Below are 25,505 nucleotides of genomic sequence, written 5' to 3' on the forward strand. Positions count from 1 at the left end.
CGGCGGCGGCGCGAACGCGAGCATCCGTATAATTATTATCGCAAAAGCTAGGCAAGAACTAGGTACCCGCCGGCGCTAACTCTCCAAGTGCGATAGCATACTAAGATTGTGGTGAATGTGATGTCTGAATAGCTAGGCGCGTGGGTCACGGGCGACCTTACAAAAAGAAGTTTATCACCCCCACCACACACTTATCAAAATACAATTCTCTCGTGTCGCTCTTTGAAACGCCTGGCGCGCGCGTCACGTGAAAGTTCTTCGCGCACTGCCGCCGCGAACTCCGATACGTATCAGTGCACTGCTTTCGGGATTGGTGCACAACTTTTCGTCATGGGAACGCGACGCATAGCATTAAAAAAAAAAACAAAAAAAAAACGAGGGTCTGCTATAACGCTCCACGAATGTCCACAAAGTGCAGAAACAGGGGGAGAGACAATGCAGGGAACGAAACACCGCCGGCGAACTCACAATCTGCCTCTCGCCCGTAGATCCCGAGCTGTAAGTGGTGGCAAGGGTGGAGGAGCAGGCCTCGCTGTACCAGGGCACCAGGCCATTTTCGGTGGCACTGCTGATGGACAGCGTCCAGATGGCGTTGGTGTAGCCGTCGCAGTTGCAGTTGTCGCGCTCGCGGCCCCCGTTTCCCGAGGCCCACACGAAGATGGACCCGAGGCCGCCGCGGCCGCGCTCGATGCCCTCGCGAAAAGCCCGCGTGGCCAGCTCGCCCGGACCGTCCACCGTCTTGCCGTCGTCGTCGGGTCCCCACGAGGCGCTGTACACGTCGATGTGCTGGTTGTTGAGCGCCAGCGATCGCGCCTCCACTACGTCAGTCACGTCTCCGTCCAGCATGCGCACGCCTTTGAAAGGAGAAGGAGGAGAGAAAAAGAAAGCATGCATGGCATGACGTATGTGATCGCGCAAGAGTACAACACGTCGACAGAATGCAAAACCACCCTAAGGCATTCCGAATTGCTATCTGATAAGGCGCCGCTAACAAAGGAGCTAAAGAATGTCAAGGCATCCCACACTGATAAGGTGCGACTTCTGAAATACTGGTCCGTTTTACCGGCAGCAGCTGTGGTTACGTACGCCAGAAAACTATGCAAAAGTGAAGGACTGGTGGCGAGGCCCCCCACAAGACTACCGAAGCGGATACCTATGATGCCATAGATATTGCAACAGTTGACACGGATGCTGGCTTCGCAAATTATATCCTCCTCACCCATCCACGTGTTTTTTTTTTTTTTTACATAGATGAAATATCGAAATAAGTGAAACGACCAAAGTGTTCATTTCATGCGGTCATCGCAGTCGCATTTGGCTCGCAAAAGAGAGAGAGGGAGAGAGAAAGGGGAAGGAAATCAACCTTATATTGCGGCTTCTTCCGCTTAGCCAAGCAAACGCTGATTGAAGATCCGCTAGTCAAGCCTGGTCTCTCTGAAAGCGGCATTAAGGTAGGGTGCTAAGTAAGAGATAGCCTACAAGCCTGAAGAGTATAATGAAGCTTATGCTTAACCTAACGCACTTTGTTGCAGTGACTTTCCTGGTCACATCATGCGACGGCAAACGGTCCACGCCTGACACCGCATACGCTCCATTCATTTATGTCAGAATGCGCACAACACACATGTATAGTATGCATCAATGTGATGCGGAACATGCAAATAAGGCATACGTACCTCCGATGCCCGCACCGAAAGCCACGCCAACCGCGCATATTGAATTGTTCTTCACGGCCGCCACTTCACCCGCGCAGCGCGTACCGTGCCTGCAAGGAAGAGAAAATAGACAACACAGCTAACACTGAATTCGATTCTACGGTAGAGCTGTTTTCAGAACATATTGCTTTTCTATATCTTTTTTCAAATACAAAAAGTTAAGTTAAACAGACCTCCAATTCATCTAACTCCCTCAAAAAAAAAAAAAAATTGTGGCTCACAGAACGAAACCACCATTGGGCTCGTTGCCATAAGGTGCAAGTGAACTGATGCTACAGGCGATGGCCGTTTATATTTGGGCTTGCGCCCAGGCTCTGCGTTGGTCGCATGCCTATACCGCTAACGGATGCGGCGATTAGCGTTTGGTAAGTGCAGCATGCACCATAGGCAGCATCAGAAGGCGTCAACTTTTATCGCGTATTGGTACAACGCCAGTCTTCGCATAATGGAGTCCTCACCGGCGATGCGTCTCAAGAAGCCTATACCGTTTCCATGATAAAACACTCGCACATTCAATTCGCGCGCGCAGTTATTGACTTTTGACACATCCCAACACAATCACCGAGGTGGACTTCTCCTTACAAGGACTCTGCTTGCAGAGAAGCCACTTTTGACGAGTGCTGTCCGAGTAAAGCAACCATGCATTGCAAGCTTTTGAGGCGCGTCGCATGTAATGTGATTCGTCCGTCATATTTTAACACTTTTGCGAGACAAAGTTTGTCTAGCAGTATAGCAGGCATGCCACGGTGTAACTGACAGACCTGTTCTTCCATGTAATCTGCGATCAACGGTATATTTGCTGCGCCAGTAACACTTCCGAGTAACGAGAGCGTCGAAACCATTCCACGAAACCGCGAATTGATATGAAAACAAGTCCAAGTTTCAAGCAGGCCCCATAGCCTCCTCGGTGCACGTTCACTACCAGCAACGACAGAAATCTTGCCCAGTGTGCTCTGCTGCGGTAATTGCGCTTAAATTGTCCGAAGAAATACGGTGTCATTCTGCGTTAACTTGACTTGGCTGTCGCCCTAACGTCTGAATGTCTCGTTATATAACGAAATAGGTGGTAAGGAAACAAGCAATAGCACCCATTTATTGATTCAGTTAATCATCGTCTGTCCCACTTGTGGATGTTCTCCCCACAATCAAAATGAAGAGCCCATGGAAACGGAAGGCTATATCTACCCAAGCCTTGTTCAACTACCGCAATAACTTGATGTCGCTTTTTCGCCCGTACTGTTACCAGCGTTCTAAATCCAAACGGCTTTAACCTGGCCCTCGTACCGCACCCTCCTCTTCTACGATCCGGGAGGCACACGTGGCCACCCCGATGTGCGCCTATTAGCGTTGCGCTATTTTTCCTCTTTTCTCCTCGTCAGCCTCGAGGTCATCCTTTTTGTCAATAAACAAGTCTATACTACTAGAGCGACTTGCACGGAACTAATGAGACTTAAGCCACCTGATCACAACATGGACGAACGTGTACGACTGCGATTTCATGAAACACCCGAGTTCTCTAAGGGTATGTTGCTAGCAGCGCGCTTTTAGGGAGCCTTAAATCTCGAGGCCTCATATCCAAACATAGAACGACCGCTGAGCTGAGATCGCGGCGTCGAGCGAAGAATGATGGAAGCAACAAAAATGTGACAGACAAGAGCGAAGACACAGAGAGAGAGAGAGAGAGAGAGACAGAAATGTGAAGAAAGAGAAAAAAAAAAGCAATGCAAGAAGGCTATCAGATGCACCACCAATGCCATGACGTGACCACCGACGATGGTGAAAGCGCAAACAATTTACGTGGCCTGTCGTGGCACGCGGTAGGGGGGGGGGGGGGGGGGGGGGGTGCGGAAGCACGCCACACGAACGGGCCGCGGGAGACGGCGGTTCGTTGATCGGCCGCACGCGAACCCCAAAACGAGAGGCGGGGTCGGAGGGCCACACAGGAAATACATTCACGACGTTAACTACAAAGACACAAACGAGAGGAGATCGAGGGGGAGCAGGGAATGATTGACTTCGTGAGCCGACCGCGAATGCGGCGAGCTCCCGCAGTGTCCACGTGCAAGAATGGACTCACCGGTTCGAGTCGACCAGGTCGTATCTCGGCTGAGGATCAGGATCGTGGTTGTTCATGTCCCAGCTGGCCTGGGGATCCTGGAAACGAGACGCCACGCGATTCAAGTACGAGAAAAAACACGAACACATCGACAGCTCACGTGAGGGAGCAAGCCCTGCGCGTTAGTCGCACAGAGGTTGGTTGGCAGAGAGAACAGAAAAAGAACGACTGGAGCCGGCGTAAAAAGGTGCAGACTATGAGCTTGACGACGTTACAACTGCCTTTGTCCTTCGCAATAAGCACAGGGGAGAAAGTCCGATAAGAACGCGAGCTCATTACATGTGCAAGTCCAAAAGAACACCTCAAAATTCGATTCTTCAAGGTTTCCGTTAACACTTTCTTAGAGTAAACCGCAACTTGCAACGTGAACTACGGTAAACGATTTTTCTTTACATTTAGAAACAGGAGCATTTGTAAACAATGTCTACACTCTCCGAGGCCGGGTAATGTGAGAACGCATCCCCACGAAAGGTCTCGACCAACACCAGAAACTGTGGCACTCACGTAGTTCTCGACCAAGTCCGGGTGGTCCTTCTCGAGGCCATCGTCCAAGATGGTAACTACCACGCCGCGCCCCGTGATGTTTTTCTTCCACACATTCTGCACGTTCATGTCCAACGACTTGCCGCGGTTCTGCGCAGACAAAAAGAAAAACGCATGCGTTAAGCTAATAACGAAGAGAAACGCACATTATTCGCACAGTTGACAAAGCACACATGCTAGTGAGAATAGCAAAGACGCCTGTACTGCGGCTGCTTGAGAGTATATCATTCGCGTGCGAAATAAATGAGCAATGTGGTAGCAGGCTAGGCATGCCCGCATATAATGAGATTACGAAACACATTCGCACGGGTGTTTTCTTGCTCAGCACGGTATAATTTGGCAGTACTCGTACTAGCAAAAGGCAAAGTCAAACAACTACACTTCGTTGTGGGCATCGTACACGAGCTAATAACACTAATGTAAAATAGTTGAGCCGATTCTCAAAGCCACACTTCGCTGAAGTGAGCTGAACTGGCGGAGATGTCCGGATAATTGTTGGCAACGTGGTGCTTCCTACGTAGACCGATACGTTTGATGCGCGAATGTCTTTGCGATCCGCTCCCGTCAGAAAGCAGCCACAGAAATCGAGACCGCAGCTTCGCGCTCAGTAGCAGAAGGTTGCAGCCGTTGAGACACAGCGGCCGGTTTTCGTACAGGTGGTGAAAAGCGGCGGTAGCATGAGACGACCAGTGATGAGGCGCTCAGGCGGAAATGAAAGATATGCGTTTGACCTGGATGAAACTGGACTACTTTCCAAGCAGCCAATACTGATTCCTTTGGCTGAAATCTACATGCGTGTGTATCGCCCGAGACGACGTAGTGTGTGCGAGTGAGGTACGATAACTATAGAGGGTTTTAACAGAGGTTTTAATTTAAATCGGTATGTGTAAATTCTCTATAATCGGGACGGTTCGAGTTGATCAATAGGCGTAAGCCACGGTGGCCAAAATTGTAACTTTGTTCTCCCCGAATTACATCTCTCTCTCTCTCTCTCACACACGCACACGCACACGCACACACACACACGCACACACACACACACACACACACACACACACACACACACACACACACACACACACACACACACACACACACACACACACACACACTATGTGGCATGTAACTTATCCACTCAGTAATTACATATATTTAACGGGAACGCACATGTCCAAATATAGGATCCCACATTAACTGGAATTAGATTACATGACTGCGATAGGGCATATGCCTAAACTATAGGCAACACAACGATATTTCAGTTAAATTAAGATAGCTTGGCTCTAGATCGGAGCGCGCCGCACGTTAACGTGTATACACTGCAGAGAGAAAAAGAAGTTCGCGATCATACATTTAAATGGAAAAGCGCATCGATCATTCCACTAACACTGCTGTTCCATTAGGGCCTTCTTCATATTAGATCTAACGTCATCATAATGGGTACTTCCGCCACAATTTATTAGGATACGGATATAACAGTGCAACACCAGCAGCTAATTTCGCCTAACAGCGCGCTACCCAGCGCCGCTGCTACCGGACTAGAAATCAACACAACCAAAACTATATTCGTAACTAACGCCTAAGATTGATAGATTTGAGCGGCAGGAATTATTACGAATACGCCAAATTTCATTTCTCAACGAGGCTACCTCAGAAAGGGGCTATTTCTGTTCACGCCACCAGTCGCTGTAGTTTCTGCGAAAAGCGGGAAAAGACGTGCACTGCTTCGGAGCACGGTGGTGAAGCCCAACCCGCAAGTTTTCACGATCGAATGGGCTTAACTAGTTAGGACTGTAGCAAAAGCGTATAAAGCGGCCTACAATGAAACAGGGCGGCCGCGATTGCCGCTTTTCTTTCTTCTCTCTTTAAATCTAAATTGCAAAGAGGGAAACGCACGTCTTTCCCTAAGGAACACCCCGAACACAACGAAGAGTGCAAGATCGATGTCGTGAAAGCAAGCGTATAAAGGGGCCAGCGGACAAATAAGCGGAACGTCTTTGTTCATCAGACGAGACACCCAGCAGTTCTCGGAAGGGTGAACCAGGAGACGGAGAGAGAAAACACAGACGCCAGCTGCAGATCGTGGCCAAGGAAAGCGCAGCGGACGCGCGAGGGTGCGGACGATGCCAAGCGAATCGAGGGAAAACGCAGTAAAGGGTCTCGCGAATAACCCTCACTCTCTGTGTTGCTAAGATGCGCGAACGTGTATCTGTATAAAGAAGAAGTTGGCACGGCGCTTTGGCAATGCAAGTGCATGTGTACATACTAACACGTCGGGCCATCCGGCTCATACGGCAGCGGCTGCAGGCATCGCGAAATCGACTTCGATGTCGGGCACGCGGCGAGAGAGACCTTTCCTCTTGTTTTTTATTTTGTACCAGGTAAACAGATCACGCTTTTCGCGCTACGGCTCCGCACACATCCGGCACACGTGGCCACCGGACGGTGGAGTAAGGAGAAAGAAAGTTAAGAAAAGCCAGAACGCGAAGCGCGCGTGACCCAGGAAAGAAGCGGTGCACAGAGGTAAGCGTATGCGTGATATAACGCAGAAGGACGGGTAGTCGGGAGGAAGAAATTGCAGGAGAGCCTGCTCGCTCGGCCCCGTGCGCTCGTTGAATGGCAAGCAGAGAAAAGCGAAATTCCGATACACATCGACCGAGAGGATACCTTGGCATGCAGCAACCCCAAACCATCCAACGCCAACCGCCCTACCCCCTTTTCACCTCTCCTCCCTTGCCAGTGCCACAGACTCTGGCAGTGGCAAGGGAATCAGCTCGTTCCTTCCGCCGATTCCTGTTTGCGTTGCTTATTCTGGGCCTGATGACGACGCGCACGTAGAAGACAGCGACAATCCCCCCCCCCCCCCCCTCCCCAGCCCTCTCAAATCCTAAGCTCACTATTGGCCAGTGCACAAGACGAGCAGTGCATGCCGAATTCGTTTCGTTTATGTCGTTTTCTCTCCGCCCCCTCCCCCTTTTTCTTCCGAACGGCATTGCGGTTCTTGTTTATATCGCAATCGTTCGCCGGGATCGCCCCACCCCCCTCCCCTCCCCCCTCGATTTCCTGGCGGAACGCACGGGTTCCGTTTCCTTTTTGCGGTGTACAACTTCGTTTTCTATTTTTCGATCTCTCGCTTTTCGAATGCGAGACGGCCGGGGAGGGTAGATAGAAGAGAAACGCAGGCGCTTCGCGTAATCGAAGGACCGCGGCGGCGTGCGCGGCAATTCCAAGTTCAAGCGAGAATGCTCGTGTATACGATGGAAGAGAAAGAACTGCCGGATGGCCGGTTAGCACAGAATGAGAACTACTGGAATCCCACGGACATTTTATATATATATATATATATATATATATATATATATATATATATATATATATATATATATATATATATATATATATATATATATATATGTATGTATGTGTGTGTGTGTGTGTGTGTGTGTGTGTGTGTGTGTGTGTGTGTGTGTGTGTGTGTGTGTGTGTGTGTGTGTGTGTGTGTGTGTGTGTGTGTGTGTGTGTGTGTGTGTGTGTGTGTGTGTGTGTGTGTGTGTGTGTGTGTGTGTGTGTGTGTGTGTGTGTGTGTGTGTGTGTGTGTGTGTGTGTGTGTGTGTGTGTGTGTGTGTGTGTGTGTGTGTGTGTGTGTGTGTGTGTGTGTGTGTGTGTGTGTGTGTGTGTGTGTGTGTGTGTGTGTGTGTGTGTGTGTGTGTGTGTGTGTGTGTGTGTGTGTGTGTGTGTGTGTGTGTGTGTGTGTGTGTGTGTGTGTGTGTGTGTGTGTGTGTGTGTGTGTGTGTGTGTGTGTGTGTGTGTGTGTGTGTGTGTGTGTGTGTGTGTGTGTGTGTGTGTGTGTGTGTGTGTGTGTGTGTGTGTGTGTGTGTGTGTGTGTGTGTGTGTGTGTGTGTGTGTGTGTGTGTGTGTGTGTGTGTGTGTGTGTGTGTGTGTGTGTGTGTGTGTGTGTGTGTGTGTGTGTGTGTGTGTGTGTGTGTGTGTGTGTGTGTGTGTGTGTGTGTGTGTGCGCGTGTGCGTGTGTGTGTGCGTGCGTGTGTGTGCGTGCGTGTGTGAGCGTGCGTGTGTGTGAGCGTGCGTGCGTGTGTGTGTGTGTGTGTGAGCGTGCGTGCGTGTGCGCGCGTGCGCGCCCGCGTGTGTGTGTGTGTGTGTGTTTAAAGAAAGAATCGCGTAAGTTCAATGACTTCGGCGAGTAAGAAATGATCGAGTTTTATTGAGTCGCGCTGCGCACCGACTTCAAAGGACATGACCAGCTTCCGCAGCTGCGCTCGGACAGCGTCGTGCAAGGTGTAATTTGTTATATATGATTCGCATCCGTGCACCAAACTTGCACGGCAAGCTGGATAGAAGAGGGTGCAGGGAAGTGCAGGGGGGGGGGGGGGGGCAGTTAGAGCACTTCAACGCAATAGATGGACAGAACAGAAATATTAAACTGCACATGGGCGTATATATGGTATACGGTGTATGCGGGAATCTCACTCCGGTAGTCAGCACAAAGGAGTATGCCGGTATGCAAGTCTGCGCGACACACAACACACACCGTAAAGGAGACTCCTCAGAAATACGGCGGTTTCGCTACGTACTGCATTCTAGAGCACCGCATAAACAACTTTTGCTTTATTTTGTTAATGTTTTGTTACTGAGTCATGCACTCAGCGACAGGAAACTAAGAGCGACATGTTTTTTAGTTGGCTGTGATCGGTGATGGCTCCGAAGCTTTGCCGATAATGGGCTCTGTTCGTACACCCGCGACACGTAAATAAATAAATAAATAAATAAATAAATAAATAAATAAATATTGACGGCACACTAATGGAGCAAGTGAAAGACGCTCAGGCGAATAACGCCGATCAATGTGCGTGTTAAAGCACGGAAAATATCACCACAGCTTCCATTCTGTCAAATATGAGAAGAATTCACAGAGGGGGGCCTTGCAGATCAACGAGTAATGCTGCAGGGCGTCCAGGTTCACGACAGGCCTGCCACGCGACCAGTGAAGTGGCTCAAACAGTTATGCGGTCAAAGGCACTACGTCCGGTTTGGCCCTCGGCAGGAAGCCCTGTCAGCCACTTTTTCCTCCACTCAAAACGCAAGGAAAAAGTGATCTGACAGCATGATCGTCCTTCAGCTTTTTTCGACCTCCTCCATATATGGCTTTCATATATTACGAGAATATGGCGTTCGATTCAGTAGATTTGAAAATTATAACAGCGTTAACACATGCATCCACAAAGGAACAAGGACAAGACACAAGCGCTGTTCCTTTGTGGATGCATGTGTTAGCGCTGTTATAATTTTCAAATCAAGTATGCACCAACTCGCCCAGAAAGAAGTTTTAACGATTCAGTAGAGGATCCATCAGTTATGAAGACAGACGTAGACAGTACAGCAAGCATATATACGTGAATACCTTAGCAAATATCTATATAGGTTCCACAACTTCCTTAATTCAGCACAAGAAAAGCGAAAAAAGAAGTACTTGTCAAGAAGGGGTCAGGCAAGGAGACAATGCATCTACTGTTATTCACTGCATGCTTAGACGAAGTATTCAAGTTATTGGACAGGGAAGGATTAGGAGGGAGGGTCAACGGCGAGTAGCAGCAACGTACGGTTTGCAGACGACATTGTCCTTTTCAGCAACGCCGGAGACTACATGCACCAAATGATTGAGGACCTTTGCCGACACAGTGGAAAAGTAGGGTAGAATATTATTATGTAAAATACAAACGTAACGTTCAATAACTTGGCAAGGGAACGATAATTACTGACTAGCAGTCAGCCTTTGGAATCCGTGCAAGAGTACGCTTATCTAGGCTAATTACTCATAAGAGACGTTGGTCATAAGGAAACTTGCACGAGAATAAAAATGGGCTGTAGCGCTTACGGCAGGTGTTCTATAAGACATGACTGGCAGCTTATCGCTCTCCTTGAAAACAAAAGAGTCCAATCATTGCATTCTACCGATAATAACATGTGGGGACGAAACTTAAGAGCGATGGAACGAAAAATTATAGACATAACGTTAAGAGACAGGAAGACAGCTGTCTGGATTACACAGCAAACGGGGTAGCCGATATACTAGTTGACATTAAGCGGACAAAATGAAGTAGGGCAGGCCATGTAATGCGAAGGGTAGATAACCGGTGGACTGTTAGAATTACAGAACGAGTGCTAAGAGGAGGGAAGCGTAGTCGAGGACGGTAGGAAACTAGGTAGTGTGACGAAATGACGAAATCTGCAGGCACAGGATGTAGTCAGCTGGCGCATGAGATGAGTAACTAGAGATTGCTTGGATGCCTTCGTCTTTGAGAGGGGAAAGTATGACGGTGATACTGATGATCCATCGTTGGTATGACTTGCCATGTTGTAACTACCATTGTGCTGTTACTGAAGCCACAGAAGTTTAGCCGGTCTAGTATTTCTTTAACGACAAAGGGGAGAAACGGTGTTAATTCTTAATGGCTAAAATTTTAGATATAGGTCAGCGTGGCAAAGAAAGTTAACACGTGTCACACGCGTATGAACGACGCAAATTAGGGTTGTCTGTTGTCCAGGAAGAAAGCCTATATTTTACACGTGATCATGACGCCAGCGTAAATGTGTTATTATGCCGCGACGTTGGCGGTAATGCTGCGTTGCGTGTTGCTGGCTGCCGGTGTTGGAAATGTTTCGTGTCCTTCACAATGAATGACCCTCAATCACCTGAAACAAAGATTTGCCTCGACCATCATTAACTGCAGCCCAGGGACGCGGACCGCGTGGGAAATAGCGCAGTGTAGCCGGCGAGAGCGTCGAAGAAAGGAAAACGCAGTGAAAAATTGCTTGTATGCATTTAAAACTTCGTACAGACGTGAGACCAACCACGCCCACCGTAGGACGCCGATGTATCACACAGTGTGCGGGATGCAGCAAAAAAAGACGCTTCATTAACAAAAAAAAAAAAAAAAATGGGTAGCCAGCAGCGGGAGCGCATACATGCGGGCAGTACAGTGGACTAATTACTCTCACGACACGACCCCGCCCCGGGGTGTCAGTGGGTCAGATTGATCCTGAAGGTGCAGAGGAACTAAGTTTATTTACCCTGCTCTTCTTTCGTATTTTCTTTCTTCATTTTTTTATTTAATGCAAAAAAAAAAAAAGAAAGAGCACACTACAAACGACTTCTGGCCCTCCACAATCACGGCGGTATGGCGCAGGCACTGTCAGCAAGACCACCGACGAGCACTGCGATGCATCACCCAAGTACAAGCACACCTTTAGGCTGTGAACAGTACAATAGCGCACGTGTGCGTTGCTATCAGTTGCGCGCTGTCTGCATGCGCTGCGTTGTTAGAAGAAAATCGGTGTGAGCAAGCACTAATTCACGACGGACAGGGATATGTTGCACTGTCCAAACTCTCGCTAAACTTGCTCGAAAAAAAAAAAAAAAAAAAAAAAAAAAAACAGACTCATTAGCGGACAGAAGTGAACTCCCAGAAACTTTGCAGGACATTTCGGTGAGCTAGCCGGTATAGTATAGCATGATTGACAGAGCACATAAAGGAATGCCCACGCCGTATTGGGACGCAACACCAGGAATAGAGGAACTCGACCCGTTCGCGCTTACAAGAGTCGCGTGTGTCGGTCGCCACCGAGACAGGGATGGCTCGCAGGTTCCTATCGATTGCTGCCCGTCACGCTAAGGGTTGCGCACAAACAACGGTATCTCGTAACGGAAACGTAAGGTTGGTAGCGGGAGAATCAGAGCAGGACGTCAACGCGTGGCGTGTACCATCGGAACTAAAGCAGGCAGCACCCAACCGCAATGAAGTCAACGGGCATTTCTTTCCACATACTCGTTTGCTGCGAACTCAACGCATTCTCGAAGTACTTGTGTCTGCCTACAAATGCTGCACGCGCACTGTAATCTGTGCAGGTCACAAGGAAAACAGGCTAAAGTACATACAACTCCCCTCTCGCCGCGGAGAAGGCGCCAGGACATCGCCCCCTCTCACCGCCGAGCAACAGAGAAAGCCTGTCGTGAGGCCCAATTATCGAGCTCGCGCCTTCGCTTCGCCTCAGTGGCCTTAATATCTCAGCGCCGCCCGCAGTTCTCCGCGGTCCCTGATGCTGCCAGAGCCTACAGAGCAGAGAAGAACGGCTCTCCACGTGTCGTACAGCGAGGCAAAAGGGAAGTTCGGAGAGTGCCGCCGAGCAGGCAGCAACATCCTCGCCGGGGCAAACCGGGCGCGGACTGCCGGCGGCGGCGCCAGCTGGCACCGACCACAGCTCGGCACCGATATCGGGGAGAGAGAGAAAAAAGGGGGAAGATGCCGCCCCAACGAGCCATATATATGCGCCGCATCCAGGCGAGAGAGAGATAGCCAGTTAGGGTCGAGCCCCAGATCCCGATGAGCCTCGTGAGTGCGTGCGTGGGCAAGCTTGGCGCCTCCGAGGCAGACGGATCGCGGTAGTGGGATAAAGGGCAGCGAGGGAGGGGACGAAGCGCGCTAGATACGCACACATGGAACGGGCGATCGACGCATTTCACTTTTCCCCAAACGTTGCGAGCGGTAGAAGACGAAGGGGTGTGGAACTTAAAGAATTAAAACATTTCTTCGTACCGGCATGCGTTCTATGCGAGCTAGCTCGAATTGACGAAGGTGATAACTGGTGATGCAAGTAAATATCTACATGTAGAGAAAGCGGGCATCTAAAGAAAAAAAAAAGAAAGGAATTACTGCAACCGGTATGAAGAGGTTCTGCAGAGTGAAATGTCAACGCAATGCGCACGCACCGCTCCCAATACGCAAAGTGGATAAATGTAAAGGGATGAAAATCTACAAAGCACCATGTCCACCTCGTTAAAAAAAAGAAATGGTGATCTTAGATGCCGTAGCTTCAACAAAATATGTTTAACGCGCTGCAATACGAGGGAGAGTTACCTCGGAGCGACAATCTGCACCTGCATTGACAGAGTTTTTTGTTTGTAAGTGACGTTTGCCATTAACCGACCGACCACCTTCGCTGATAATGTGTCCGACATCACGACGGGCCAGCAGCTGACCTTACGAACAGATTGAACGTAATAACCTTATGTGAATCCAGGCCCAGATGTGCGACACGCGCTAATGCACCATGGATAGCCTGGGGAAGAGCCTTTCGCCGGCGCTTCCATAAACCTTTCCGAGGTAAATGCGCACAGCCCTAGCTACAAACCAAGACGAAACACTTCGATTGATTCAAGTATCTTTTTGACGCCGACTCCATCAGCTCGTGTTCACAACAAATCTAAGCATAGAAAAGATTAGTGATAAAAGAGTTATGAAGCGCTCGTGGTGTATTCTCACCCTTCATATTTTTCTGGTTCTAGCAGTAAATTTTGGACATGAATCAATGCCAACCTGCTCAGTTCAGCCTCCTTATAAACGAGACACTGTTGTCCGATATCCCTGTTCAATAAAATAGAAACAAATAAACAAGCAATTGCATACTTTGTAAGACTTATTTTCGTATTATTTTTTTCTTTCTTTCTTTACCATCCGACCCGCCGAGTGGCCGATACTGGCGACAGTGGGGGCGCGGCTTCGTGCGAGCCAATGACGAAAGGCGAATTGAAAACTTTGATTCAAATAAGCTTGCATTGCTAGCCTGCTTTCTCTGTGGCCCCGCACCAACAAATCAAAGTTGAGGACAAGCAATGAATATGCCGGTACGCTGACCCGAGAAGACACAAGGATGTAAGAGGCGGCCCGGCAAAGACACGTTCTCACGACCCACATTATCAGGATCCCCTAATGATCCCGTCGCGCCTGTATAATATGTTGTACGGCTTTTTGAGGACATACAGGAGGCAAGTGCAACGCGAGTGCCCGGCCACTCCGCTGCCGACGTCGGTGCCACTCGATTCTCCACTTCTCCCTTACTCGCTCACCTGCCCGCGAGAGCGAAGGAAAAAAAGAAAAACGGAAAAGAGCTCGCGCTATTGGGCCAGCCGGCCCGCGGGTTTGGTCCGTCGCGGCGCGCGAGTGCCAAGGGCCCGGGACGCCCCAGGGCAGCTGAGTGATGGCAGACAAGCACGCCATCCTCTACTTCGCGCTAACGCGCGCCCGTCACCGAATATCCATCCCTCCTTCGCCGCCAAACAAAGACGGTCCCCATCGAGCTCTTCATCCGCGGCCTACACACCCGTGAAACGCGGGGTCCGAAAGGGCATTCCCCGTCCCATCCGGTCCCGATCATGCGTGCGTGAAAACGCGAGCGCGTATACACACACCCTTCGCGAGCGGCGAAGGTGTCCGCAGCACAAAACGAAAAAGAAAGAAAAAGAAGAAACGAAGAACCGAGGTATAGGTAAGAAGACTGGAGAGAGAACACACACACACAATATATATATATATATATATATATATATATATATATATATATATATATATATATATATATATATATATATATATATATATATATATATATATATATATATATTGTAGTGGGTAACATGCATGTGGCGCTGTGCGGACTGCCACCGCTGCGGCGCGAGACCCGAGCTCGGGCTGCTGATGCGAACGGCTAGGACTCGCGATCAAGAGCTACTTGCGATCCCTCGTACGAGCTGCAATAAACCCCCTTACATTTGGTGGAGCTGCGGGGTCGACCTCGGAAACTGGAACTCCGAAGCCGGACGCTACCGACTGCTGCGACCATGCCTGACGAAACCACCCAGGAACATGCACCACAGCCTCCGGCGGTCATCGTTTCCGGTGTGTTGCGCCAGCGTGATCCTGCCATCTTTAGCGGCACCGATGATCATGACGTGGAGGATTGGTTGTCATCTTACGAACGGGTGAGCCAACATAACAAGTGGGACGACGTCACCAAGTTGCACAACGTGTTGTTTTACTTAACCGGCGTCGCGAACCTCTGGTTCCGAAACCACGAGCACGATTTCGCAACATGGAGCACATTCAAAACAAGTTTCGCTGAAGTGTTCGGGCGCCCCGCTGTGCGCAAGCTTCGCGCAGAACAACGCTTACGGGGGCGTGCGCAACATCACGGTGAAACTTTCACAAGTTACATCGAAGATGTCATTGACCTGTGTAAGCGCGTGAATTCGTCAATGTCAGAACAGGACAAGATAAAACACATTATGAAAGGCATTGATGAGGACGCCTTTCAGATGTTGTTAGCGAAGGATCCGCGTACCGTGGCCGAAGTTATCAATTTGTGCCAAAGTTTTGACGAGCTACGGAAACAACGCATCTTAGCTCGGCGCCCACCGCCTACGGAAGATTCGCTAGCAGCATTAATTATTGGCGACAACCACACAACTTTGCTGACGCAAATAAAAGAATTTGTGCGCGAGGAGGTCGCACGACAGCTCTCGATTTTGCCGACCACGGAGAAGCCTTCTCAATGTTTGACTCCAGCGCTCCGACAGATAATTCAAGAGCAAGTGACCGAAGCTCTTCCACCTCCGTGTCAGCCGGCTCCCGTGGCCGCGCCTCTGACGTATGCTGAAGCCGTTGCGCGGGCGCCTCGTCTACAGGGGTTCTCTCCTCCGCCTTCAGCGCCTCGCCTGCCGGTGTTCTCTCCTCCGCCTTCGCCTCGCCAGCCGGCGGATCCCTTTTTCAGTGCACAGCAGCAGGGTCCAAATCCTTGGCGCACTGCTGACAACCGCCCAATATGCTATGCCTGCGGTACCCCGGGTCATGTAGTGCGCTTCTGCCGCCGGCGCTTGCCGGCCTTCGTGGGCACCCCGCGACGACCCAGCTCCGACTTCCGACCTTTCCGTATGCCTTCACGACCACCACCAGAAGTCTACGCTGCTGATGACATACCGGCACCGCAGTCACAGCTCTACGGCACTCGTCGCTCGCCTTCCCCTCGTCGACGCTCACTCTCACCCATGCGTCGTAGACCCAGTGCCAGTACTGCTGAGGCGGAAAACTGATTTCCGCAGTTCCTGAGGCACGAACTGCGTCATCGTCGGAACATCAAAGTCCTCGTTTTTCCCCCGCTAACGTTATTGAAGTGTGCGTTGATGGCATCAAATCCCTTGCGCTCGTCGATACAGGTGCTGCTGTATCCGTGATTAGCGAGAAGCTTTGTCGTGCATTGCGGAAAGTGACCATGAAGCCTTCGATTCCATTGCTTAGAACAGCCAGTGCGCAACAAGTACAGCCAGTCGCTATGTGCACTGCCAGAGTGCTGATTCGAGACATTTTGTATTCCATTGATTTCTTTGTGTTAACTTGTTGCTCCCACGATGTCATTCTCGGTTGGGATTTTCTGTCGCGCCATCATGCCGTCATCGACTGTGCACGTGCTGAGGTTCAGTTCTCCGTTCTGTGCGATTTGCCATCTCGCGACTTTCTAGTTCACGATCTTAGCAGGATCTGTGTAGCTTCAGATACTGACCTTCCTCCTCACAGTGCTGTATTTGTCCCTCTTTCATGTGCATCGCTTGCCGAAGCGACGGTCATGTTTACACCCGCTGCCGTCTTCATTCGCCGCCAGCCTATATTGTTGCCTTTCGCCCTCCTCACGGTTCACCATGGTGCTGCAGAAATACTGATTTCTAACCCAAATTCGTACACTTTGGCTTTGCACTGTGGCGAGACTATTGGTACCATCGAGTCTGTGGACGCTGACGCTATTGTGCATTTCCCCATGGCCGACGACGTCGATACTGCCAACGTAACAGCACTGACGCCCCATGTGCCATCTAACCGAGTCCCACCGGATGTTTTTTGTCGCTCCATTGCCGATGACCTCGAGCCGACACAACGTGAGCGGCTAATTACTCTTTTAAATGAGTTTCACGCGTCTTTTGACTGGAACCAAGCATCGTTAGGCCGCACAAGTACCGTCTCTCACCACATTGATACGGGACATCACGCACCATTACGCCAGCGTCCGTACCGCGTGTCATCCACCGAGCGTCGTGTCATCACCGAGCAAGTTGAAGACATGCTTGACCGTGGTGTTATCAAGCCATCGTGCAGCCCTTGGTCATCGCCCGTAGTACTCGTTAAGAAAAAAAATGGCTCGATTCGTTTCTGTGTGGACTATCGTCGCCTCAACAAGATTACACGAAAAGATGTCTATCCCCTACCGCGCATAGATGACGCCCTGGATTGTCTACATGGTGCTGAATTCTTTTCTTCTTTGGACTTGCGATCGGGCTATTGGCAAGTGCCAGTGGATGAATCCGACCGCCCGAAAACAGCTTTCATTACGCCTGATGGCCTGTATGAGTTTACAGTAATGCCATTCGGCCTCTGCAATGCGCCCGCGACATTCGAAAGAATGATGGACAATATTCTGCGAGGCCTCAAATGGAAGACGTGCCTGTGTTATTTAGACGACGTGGTAGTTTTCTCCCCTGATTTCACCACTCACCTCTCTCGTCTACGCGAAGTCCTTACTTGTCTTGCCACCGCCGGCCTTCAACTTAACTTGAAAAAGTGCCGCTTCGGCGCCCGACAGCTGACCATACTTGGCCATGTCGTTTCCAAAGACGGCGTCCTTCCCGACCCTGACAAACTTCGTGCTGTCGCAGAATTTCCGCGGCCGACTACACTGAAAGAGCTCCGAAGTTTTATCGGCCTTTGCTCGTATTTTCGACGCTTTGTACGCAATTTTGCCTGCATCATCGCTCCTCTGACGAAGCTCCTGGCTGGCCCAGGTGACCTTCGCGATTGGACTCCGGCATGTGACCAAGCCTTCACCACTTTGCGTCGTCTGCTTACCTCACCACCTGTTCTACGCCACTATGACCCGACTGCACCGACCGAAGTTCATACAGACGCCAGTGGCGTTGGTCTTGGAGCCGTCCTTGCGCAACGCAAGCCTGGTTTTCCGGAATATGTGGTTGCATATGCGAGTCGTGCCCTCACGAAGGCAGAAACCAATTATTCTGTCACAGAAAAAGAATGTTTGGCTATAGTTTGGGCGTTAAACAAATTTCGCCCTTACTTGTATGGCCATCCGTTCGATGTTGTGACAGACCACCACGCGCTCTGCTGGCTTGCGTCACTGAAAGACCCGTCAGGCCGTCTTGGACGTTGGGCTCTTCAGCTCCAAGAATTTGACATTCGCGTCATCTATCGATCCGGGCGCCAACATTCTGATGCCGATGCACTCTCCCGATCACCCATGAGATCCGACGAAACGCCACCCTCACCCGTAGAGTGCCCGGTTGCTACACTTGCTGTTACTGACATGCCGTCTGAACAAAGGAAAGACCCGTGGATTGTGTCTCTCATTGACATTCTTCACAGTTCTTCAAAGGCTACATGCCCTCGAGCCCTTCGTCGCCAAGCCACCCATATCGTGCTACGGGACGCCATCTTGTACCGCCGAAACTATCAGCCGGACGGTCGCAAATGGCTGCTAGTCATCCCTCGCCATTTGCGCTCCGTCATATGCACGTATTTCCACGCCGACCCCCAACAAGCTCATGCTGGCGTCCTGAAAACCTACGAGCGGCTCCGTCAGCGCTACTACTGGCGCGGCATGTATTCTTATGTCCGCAAATACATTCGGTCATGTGTAGCCTGTCAGCGACGCAAGACATCTCCTCATACGACTGGCCCTCTGCAACCTTTGCCGTGTCCTGCACGTCCTTTTGATCGGATTGGCATTGACCTCTATGGGCCTCTTCCATCCACTGCTAAAGGAAATCGTTGGATAATTGTTGCAGTAGACCACCTCACAAGATATGCCGAAACCGCTGCACTTGCTTCGGCTGCTGCTCGCCACGTCGCCGCATTCATGTTACGGCATTTCATCTTACGGCATGGCGCACCGCGAGAACTGCTCAGCGACCGAGGCCGTGTCTTCTTGTCCGAAGTTATTAATGAGCTACTCGCCGCTTGCCGCACTATTCACCGCACCACTACGGCGTATCACCCACAGACTAACGGTCTCACGGAACGGTTCAACCGCACTCTGGGTGACATGCTCACCATGTATGTTGCGTCTGATCATTCCAATTGGGACAATGTCCTCCCTTTTGTGACGTACGCGTATAACACCGCCGTTCAGGCTACCACAGGCTTCTCCCCATTTTTCCTTCTTTATGGACGTGAACCATCCACTACCCTCGACACCATGCTACCATATCATCCGGATGCCTCTGAATTCACCCCTCTTTCCGAAGTTGCTCGCCATGCTGAAGAGTGCCGCCAACTGGCTCGCTCGTTCACGTCGGATACCCAAGGTATCCACAAAGATCGCCGCGACAACGGGCAGCCCACACAGTCCTTCACCGTGGACTCTCACGTCTGGCTTCAGCTGCCCTTCCAATCTCCAGGCCTTAGCCCAAAGCTTGCTCCAAAATATCAGGGTCCGTACCGGATCGTCGCGTGTACATCGCCGGTGAATTATGTGGTGGAACCGGTGACGCCATCTTCGGACAAACGCCGCCGTGGCCGCGAGACGGTTCACGTCAGTCGTCTGAAGCCGTACCACGACCCCCTTATCGTGTCATCACCTTAGGTCGCCAGGATGGCTCCTCTTCGCGGCGGGGGCAATTGTAGTGGGTAACATGCATGTGGCGCTGTGCGGACTGCCACCGCTGCGGCGCGAGACCCGAGCTCGGGCTGCTGATGCGAACGGCTAGGACTCGCGATCAAGAGCTACTTGCGATCCCTCGTACGAGCTGCAATAAACCCCCTTACAATATATTATATATATATATATATATATATATATATATATATATATATATATATATATATATATGGGGTTTCTTCAAAGTTCAGCACGCAGGACCGGACGTAACATACGCAGGAAAGAGACGACGAACTTTTAGGAAGACTTTTTTACTGAACGCTTTCGGCTGGTGGACCAGCCTTCGTCAGAGTACAGTGACTGTACTCTGAGACTGTGCTCTGACGAAGGCTGGTCCACCAGCCGAAAACGTTCAGTAAAAAAGTTTTCCTAAAAGTTCGTCGTCTCTTTCCTGCATATATATATATATATATATATATATGGCTAGATAGAGAGAGAGAGAGCGTTAATCCCCTAACAGAGCCGAGTAACTCAAGCAGCGTGATCATATTAACGGGAATAGCGCGAAATGTGAGACACCAACAAATCGACAGGCCTCCCACAAGCGATTAGTTCATAAAGCCCGCCTCTTCTTCAGTGTTCCGCATCACAGAGTCGTGCTCACTCTCCAAAGTTGCCACACTCGCGTATATACAAACACGAAATTCGAGAAGATATAACAACGTAACCTAAGAGAATATCACTTGGAAAGAATAGGAGGAAACTGCGCAGGACGGAAGATACAAAGAGCTGAACAGACCAACAGTAGAATACAGAAAATTTCCATTCGGCCAGAAGGCAGTATAATGGCTTTGAAGCCCTAATCCGGTTACAGGGTTTGCTAACCGATTTCTGAAACATGACCGAACGGGAGCGAGGAAAGCGAAAAAAGAAAAGAAAAAAGCAGCATGGCATTTCACGACAAAATGTACGCTATATGTCTTTTTAATGCCGTTTCCGGTTTTCTACCTGGATCAGCCGAGTCAGACGGTCATAGGCATACGGGTTTCACCTTGTACGAAAAAAAAGAATGTCGATATACCTACTTTTGCTTATTGACATTATTTTTTAACGAATTTACTTTCGAAAGTGCTTTAGGTATCTTCATTGAAAATGTTATAGCCAGCGCACCCCTGAACTGCCGTTAACTAATTAGGAAGATTCAGTTTGATCTCCTATTCTTGGCATTATGTTATACTATTTATTGTCGCATCTGTGAGGCCTACATTATGCAACCAGCCTGAAAACGACCATTCAGGACTAGGAAGAAAATACGCTTTTATGTTCAGAGTAGCCTCCACAGCGGCAAGGAAGAGTATGTCTTAATCCTATCATTGCTTTGTGCGCGTGAAATCAATCTTTCATAATCACCCTACCGGCCGTCTTTCCCTCGCACTCACGAATTTTATAGGCGATTTAAGACAAGCAAAACCACAAACGGATATAGGAAAGAATGAATGAAGCAATGAGCGGTGTTTATGAACTCGCGTGCTGATAGCCTAGCGTCTGTTTCTTATGAACAGTTTTTACGCGCACACACAGTTGCCGTTGCTCTACGTTCATCGTCGTCACATAATCAAAGCGCTGGTGATGACTGCCACAAGAGAATCCTAAGCATATATATGTCCCCGACATTCATGATTATCGAAGAGCACGGAACCAGGTAAAAAGGTAAAAGGCTAAATTAGCACGGTCTTTGACGCTGGTTTTTGTTGTCAAAGCCACCAAGCCTTTATAAAAAACTCCAGAACAGCTCCATGCTTCCTCCATAAACGAGCGTTGGAAGCATTTCAAGTGTTTCTTTAGTGGTTTTTTCGTAGGAGAAATTTAATCTCAAGGAGAATCGCTGCCGGTTACGAAATGAGGTCAAGATTTAGCAAGAGCAGCGCAAGAACAGTTGGGACACCTGTCACCACAAACTCGTAATGCGTTTTACGGTGACGTCGGCTTGGCTACTGATTTGTGTGAAGTGTGTCCACCTATACCCCCCTAGAGGGAGAACACAGCAATAAAATTAATAGCTTCGTAAAGACGGTCCTGTTTCTTTTTCTTTGTTTCTTTTCTTTGGGGGGCCGGGGGCAGAGAGGTGTCCTCTCTCATACTGTACTATCAATTGGGCAGTCATCACACACACGCACATACACGAACGCACACTACCAATACACGTGCACCTGTAAAATCAAGGCCCATGAGCGAAGCGGACTTCTCCGCAAAAGAACCTCCACTGCGGAAAACCTACTTTGACGAAATAGTTTTGAGGGGCTCAGTTCATATGCACTCACGGATAGCTTTTAAGACCAGTTGCAAGAACGGTATACAGTAGCGGCATTCTCTGTAGACCTCTATGGGGGATACGACTTTCAGCGGACGCTGATTGGCTGGCGAAGCCCGCGGGCAGAACACCCGTCGCTCCAACCAATAAGGCGCCGCGCCAGATGCCACGTCACGCAAAAGTGGAAGTATTCCCGAAAGGTGATCGACGGAGAATATGACCACAGGCTGTCGCCTGAAAAGAACGGCTTAAGAGATTTTTTTTTTTTTCAGTTAGGCTATTAGCAAACAGTAGTCTGTATTTAAGGAGTCAAGAAAGCAAGGCCACTAGAGGAAACGGAGGGCGGTATTATAGGCGCCTGCTTGACAAATGCGCTCAGTCAGAAGCGCTCAGTGAGAACTGGTATAGCTGTTCTCATGACGCAGAATACGGAATGCCTCCGGAGTGTCTCGCGAGCGTCGAGGAGGAACGACCCGTCGTCAGAAGAGCATGCTTGCGCTCGTGACGAGATAATGAAGCAGCGCTATTGAATAAGCAGGCGACGACGCAGCTGACTCAGTGCGACAGTACAATAAAAAAAGTTTGGAAAGGAAAGAAAAAGAAACGAACAACGATCAAATGCGACCGTTAGGAGAACATTCGCAAAACGAGCAGTATGGATATAGAAGGGCGTGCCTGAAGACAATATGGCGCTATTCGAAGAACGGCGCCGTCTGCTGCATTGATAGAGCGGGGAAGCGTTAAGTTTTCATCGCTAGGTTTCTTTTCCTTCTTCTCAACTTTTCCTTTTTTTTTTTTTCAAAAGCGGACGCCCCTGCGCTAATATAGCGCCTGCCCCACAGTAAATGGCAGAAGCAGTCCTCGTGTAGAAATAAAGACGGCCCGTAATAAATGAGAAAAGGCGAAGTAATATGGCTGCAGAAGCAATGCAAAGAGAATGCATATGAAAGGCACGATCGCCTTTGTATAAAGAAAGGAGGAAAAACAAACATCACGAAGAAGAGACTAAAAAAGAAAGAGGAGGGCATGCTTCATCTGACTTTCTGGGCGGAGAAGGGGTCGTTTTGTCGCCCCTCGTGGTCTGATAAGGACACAACCACATGCTGCCATTTAGATGAACACCCTGCGCGCGTTATTATGCTATAGCGGCGTGTATATAGCTATACAGGAAAAAAAAAAGTTCTCTATACAGAACACGCGGGAACAGCTCTGTAGCGGTGAAGTGACTCATGCACGAGACGAACACGCAATGAGCCTATTAACAAGGATAATAAGAGAGTATACGCCCTCCAAGCGTGAAAGGCGCCGCAGAGGGTAATGCGGCGAGCGGGAGAAGTGAAGCGCGCGCTTGATAAAACAGACTGCTGCAGGAGGGTTAGGACTTGTATTCCTTTTTTTTTTCGGTCAATTTTTACATCTGGGAGAAGGTGTAGCAGACTCCCCCTTTGCAAGGAACGTAAACGTGAAACGGTAAATCTGTTTCACGCGCACTTCGGTGGCTGGGTGTCACAACAACACTATGCGGCGCACTCTGTATCAGTTCGTACCAGCACATCGCAAAAAACATTAACGGTTCGCCGCAGAGAAGTTATACAATTCGTAACAACCATGCACACTCTACCAAACTAAGCATGCTTCGCATTGCGTAGGTGTCAACTGGAGTTGAGTCTGTCTTTTTTTTTTTAAGAATGCGGACACCACGAACGCCATCGCTCCCCTACAAAACCGACACCACGCTACTCCATCCGCAGAGTGGCTGACTTGAGTCACATCCATTGGGCAATGGTGCGAACGGCCAGCGAGCCTCTGAACAGTGGGGCTTGATCACTTACTAACGCATACCAATTACTTTTCTTTCTCTCTCTCTCTCTCTCTCTCTCTCTGTCACACATACACACACATCGAATTTATTTACGCGAGAAGTGGCTCTTCGCAAGCGCGTGTCAAGGGCACGAATGAGTCTATGCGGCACAGTTAACCTCCGCGGTTAGTGTACCCTTCACGGAGCAGAAAACAACGCGTCAGGCTGACAAGACGTCATCCCCTCGCGCAGCGCCGATGTGCGCTGACGCGTATCGCACGTCTTCCGGCGACGAGTGCGAGGAGCAGAAAACATTTCGACGGCCGGCAATAATAACCAACCAGGGGTTCACTCTTTCCTCGCAGCCGTCGGATGAGCATTTGCCGTGCCATCGAATGGCGTGAACGCGACCTCACGCGATCTGGAAACCATGCAACGTACGCGCTCGCCATGCAGGGGGCACTAAAGTAAGGCAACCGTCTCCTGCGCAGGTCGGTCGGGTCAAGTGCGTCATCCGGGGCGCTTCCGTCGCGATGACGGAGACGGCTCTTTCTTGCCGCACGAGCAACAGCCGACGTGGCTGCAGGAGCGTCTGCAATTTCCCATAAAATAGCAAAGCGGTTACTCTTCGAATGACGGCTTCTCGAGGCGCAACGACCGAACTTAGTAGAGAGACCTCGCTATTTCACTACTGCTTCCGGATTCATTTTCACCGATCATAGTTGCAACGATAGATGTCAAACAACATTACGAGTTTGCATATTCGCAATACGTTCGTCTTGAAACCGGGATATAGTGGGCGAACAGTACACATATCGCTGTAGTGTGTACTTTGGCAGCATCATGCGCGACACGTAAATTACGAAAACATGCATTTGCATTGAAAAGAAGAAAAGCCATGATTGCAGTCAGTATGTCAAGCGCTGCATTTACGAAAATGCCGCTACGTCACTGAAGAAAATGTCACGCGGATGCGTTTCCCAACCAAGCGCCTTTTTTTTTTACTTTTTTTCTTTTTGCCGACGGCACCTGCGTCCCACGCAGAACCTCACGAGCGCTGCAGTTAACCCCGAGCACCATTTCTCTTAATTACGTCACTCGCAACTGTGGCGCTCGTATAAAAAAACAAGGACTCATTAACTTCAAGTCGGCGCTGCTATATACGGGCCGAACGCCGGAGCGAGGCGCCTAATGAGGTCGTCAAAGAAATAGGGCGAGTTCCAATCAAATTCCTTCCAGTTTCTGCGCAAATGACCACTTCGAGCGGGCTGTTATTATTCCCGTAGTACTACAGGAGCCGAACACCGAAGAACAAAACCGACTACATCGGATCGATCCCCCCCTCCGAACACAGTGCGCGATTTGCCGTTACCGCGCTCGTCGACAACTCATTCGACAAAACGAACGACGTGTCGTTCGCGCGCGCGCGCCAGAGAACAGCGCCGATATGTCAGGCACCCCCCGAAGACGCGCGCGCTAATCTCGCGCGTCTTCTTCGACCACGGCCCAAACCAC

At 49.9% G+C, this 25,505-nt stretch overlaps 1 protein-coding gene across 3 annotated transcripts in view; it reads right to left on the reverse strand.

Annotated features, from left to right (window-relative positions):
- LOC126542313 (proprotein convertase subtilisin/kexin type 4-like) overlaps positions 1–25,505 on the reverse strand; it is a 210,132-nt gene that overhangs the window by 29,510 nt on the left and 155,117 nt on the right. For all 3 annotated transcript variants that reach the window (XM_055077166.2, XM_050189332.3, XM_050189331.3), the window contains exons 4-7: positions 4,336–4,464; positions 3,793–3,869; positions 1,677–1,765; positions 469–854 (exon numbers count right to left, since the gene is read on the reverse strand). In XM_055077166.2, coding sequence (XP_054933141.1) covers positions 469–854; positions 1,677–1,765; positions 3,793–3,869; positions 4,336–4,464 — 681 coding nt within the window. The remainder of the gene's footprint in view (positions 1–468; positions 855–1,676; positions 1,766–3,792; positions 3,870–4,335; positions 4,465–25,505) is intronic.

This window comes from Dermacentor andersoni, chromosome 2 (genome assembly GCF_023375885.2).
Source record: "Dermacentor andersoni chromosome 2, qqDerAnde1_hic_scaffold, whole genome shotgun sequence".
NCBI lineage: Eukaryota > Metazoa > Arthropoda > Arachnida > Ixodida > Ixodidae > Dermacentor > Dermacentor andersoni.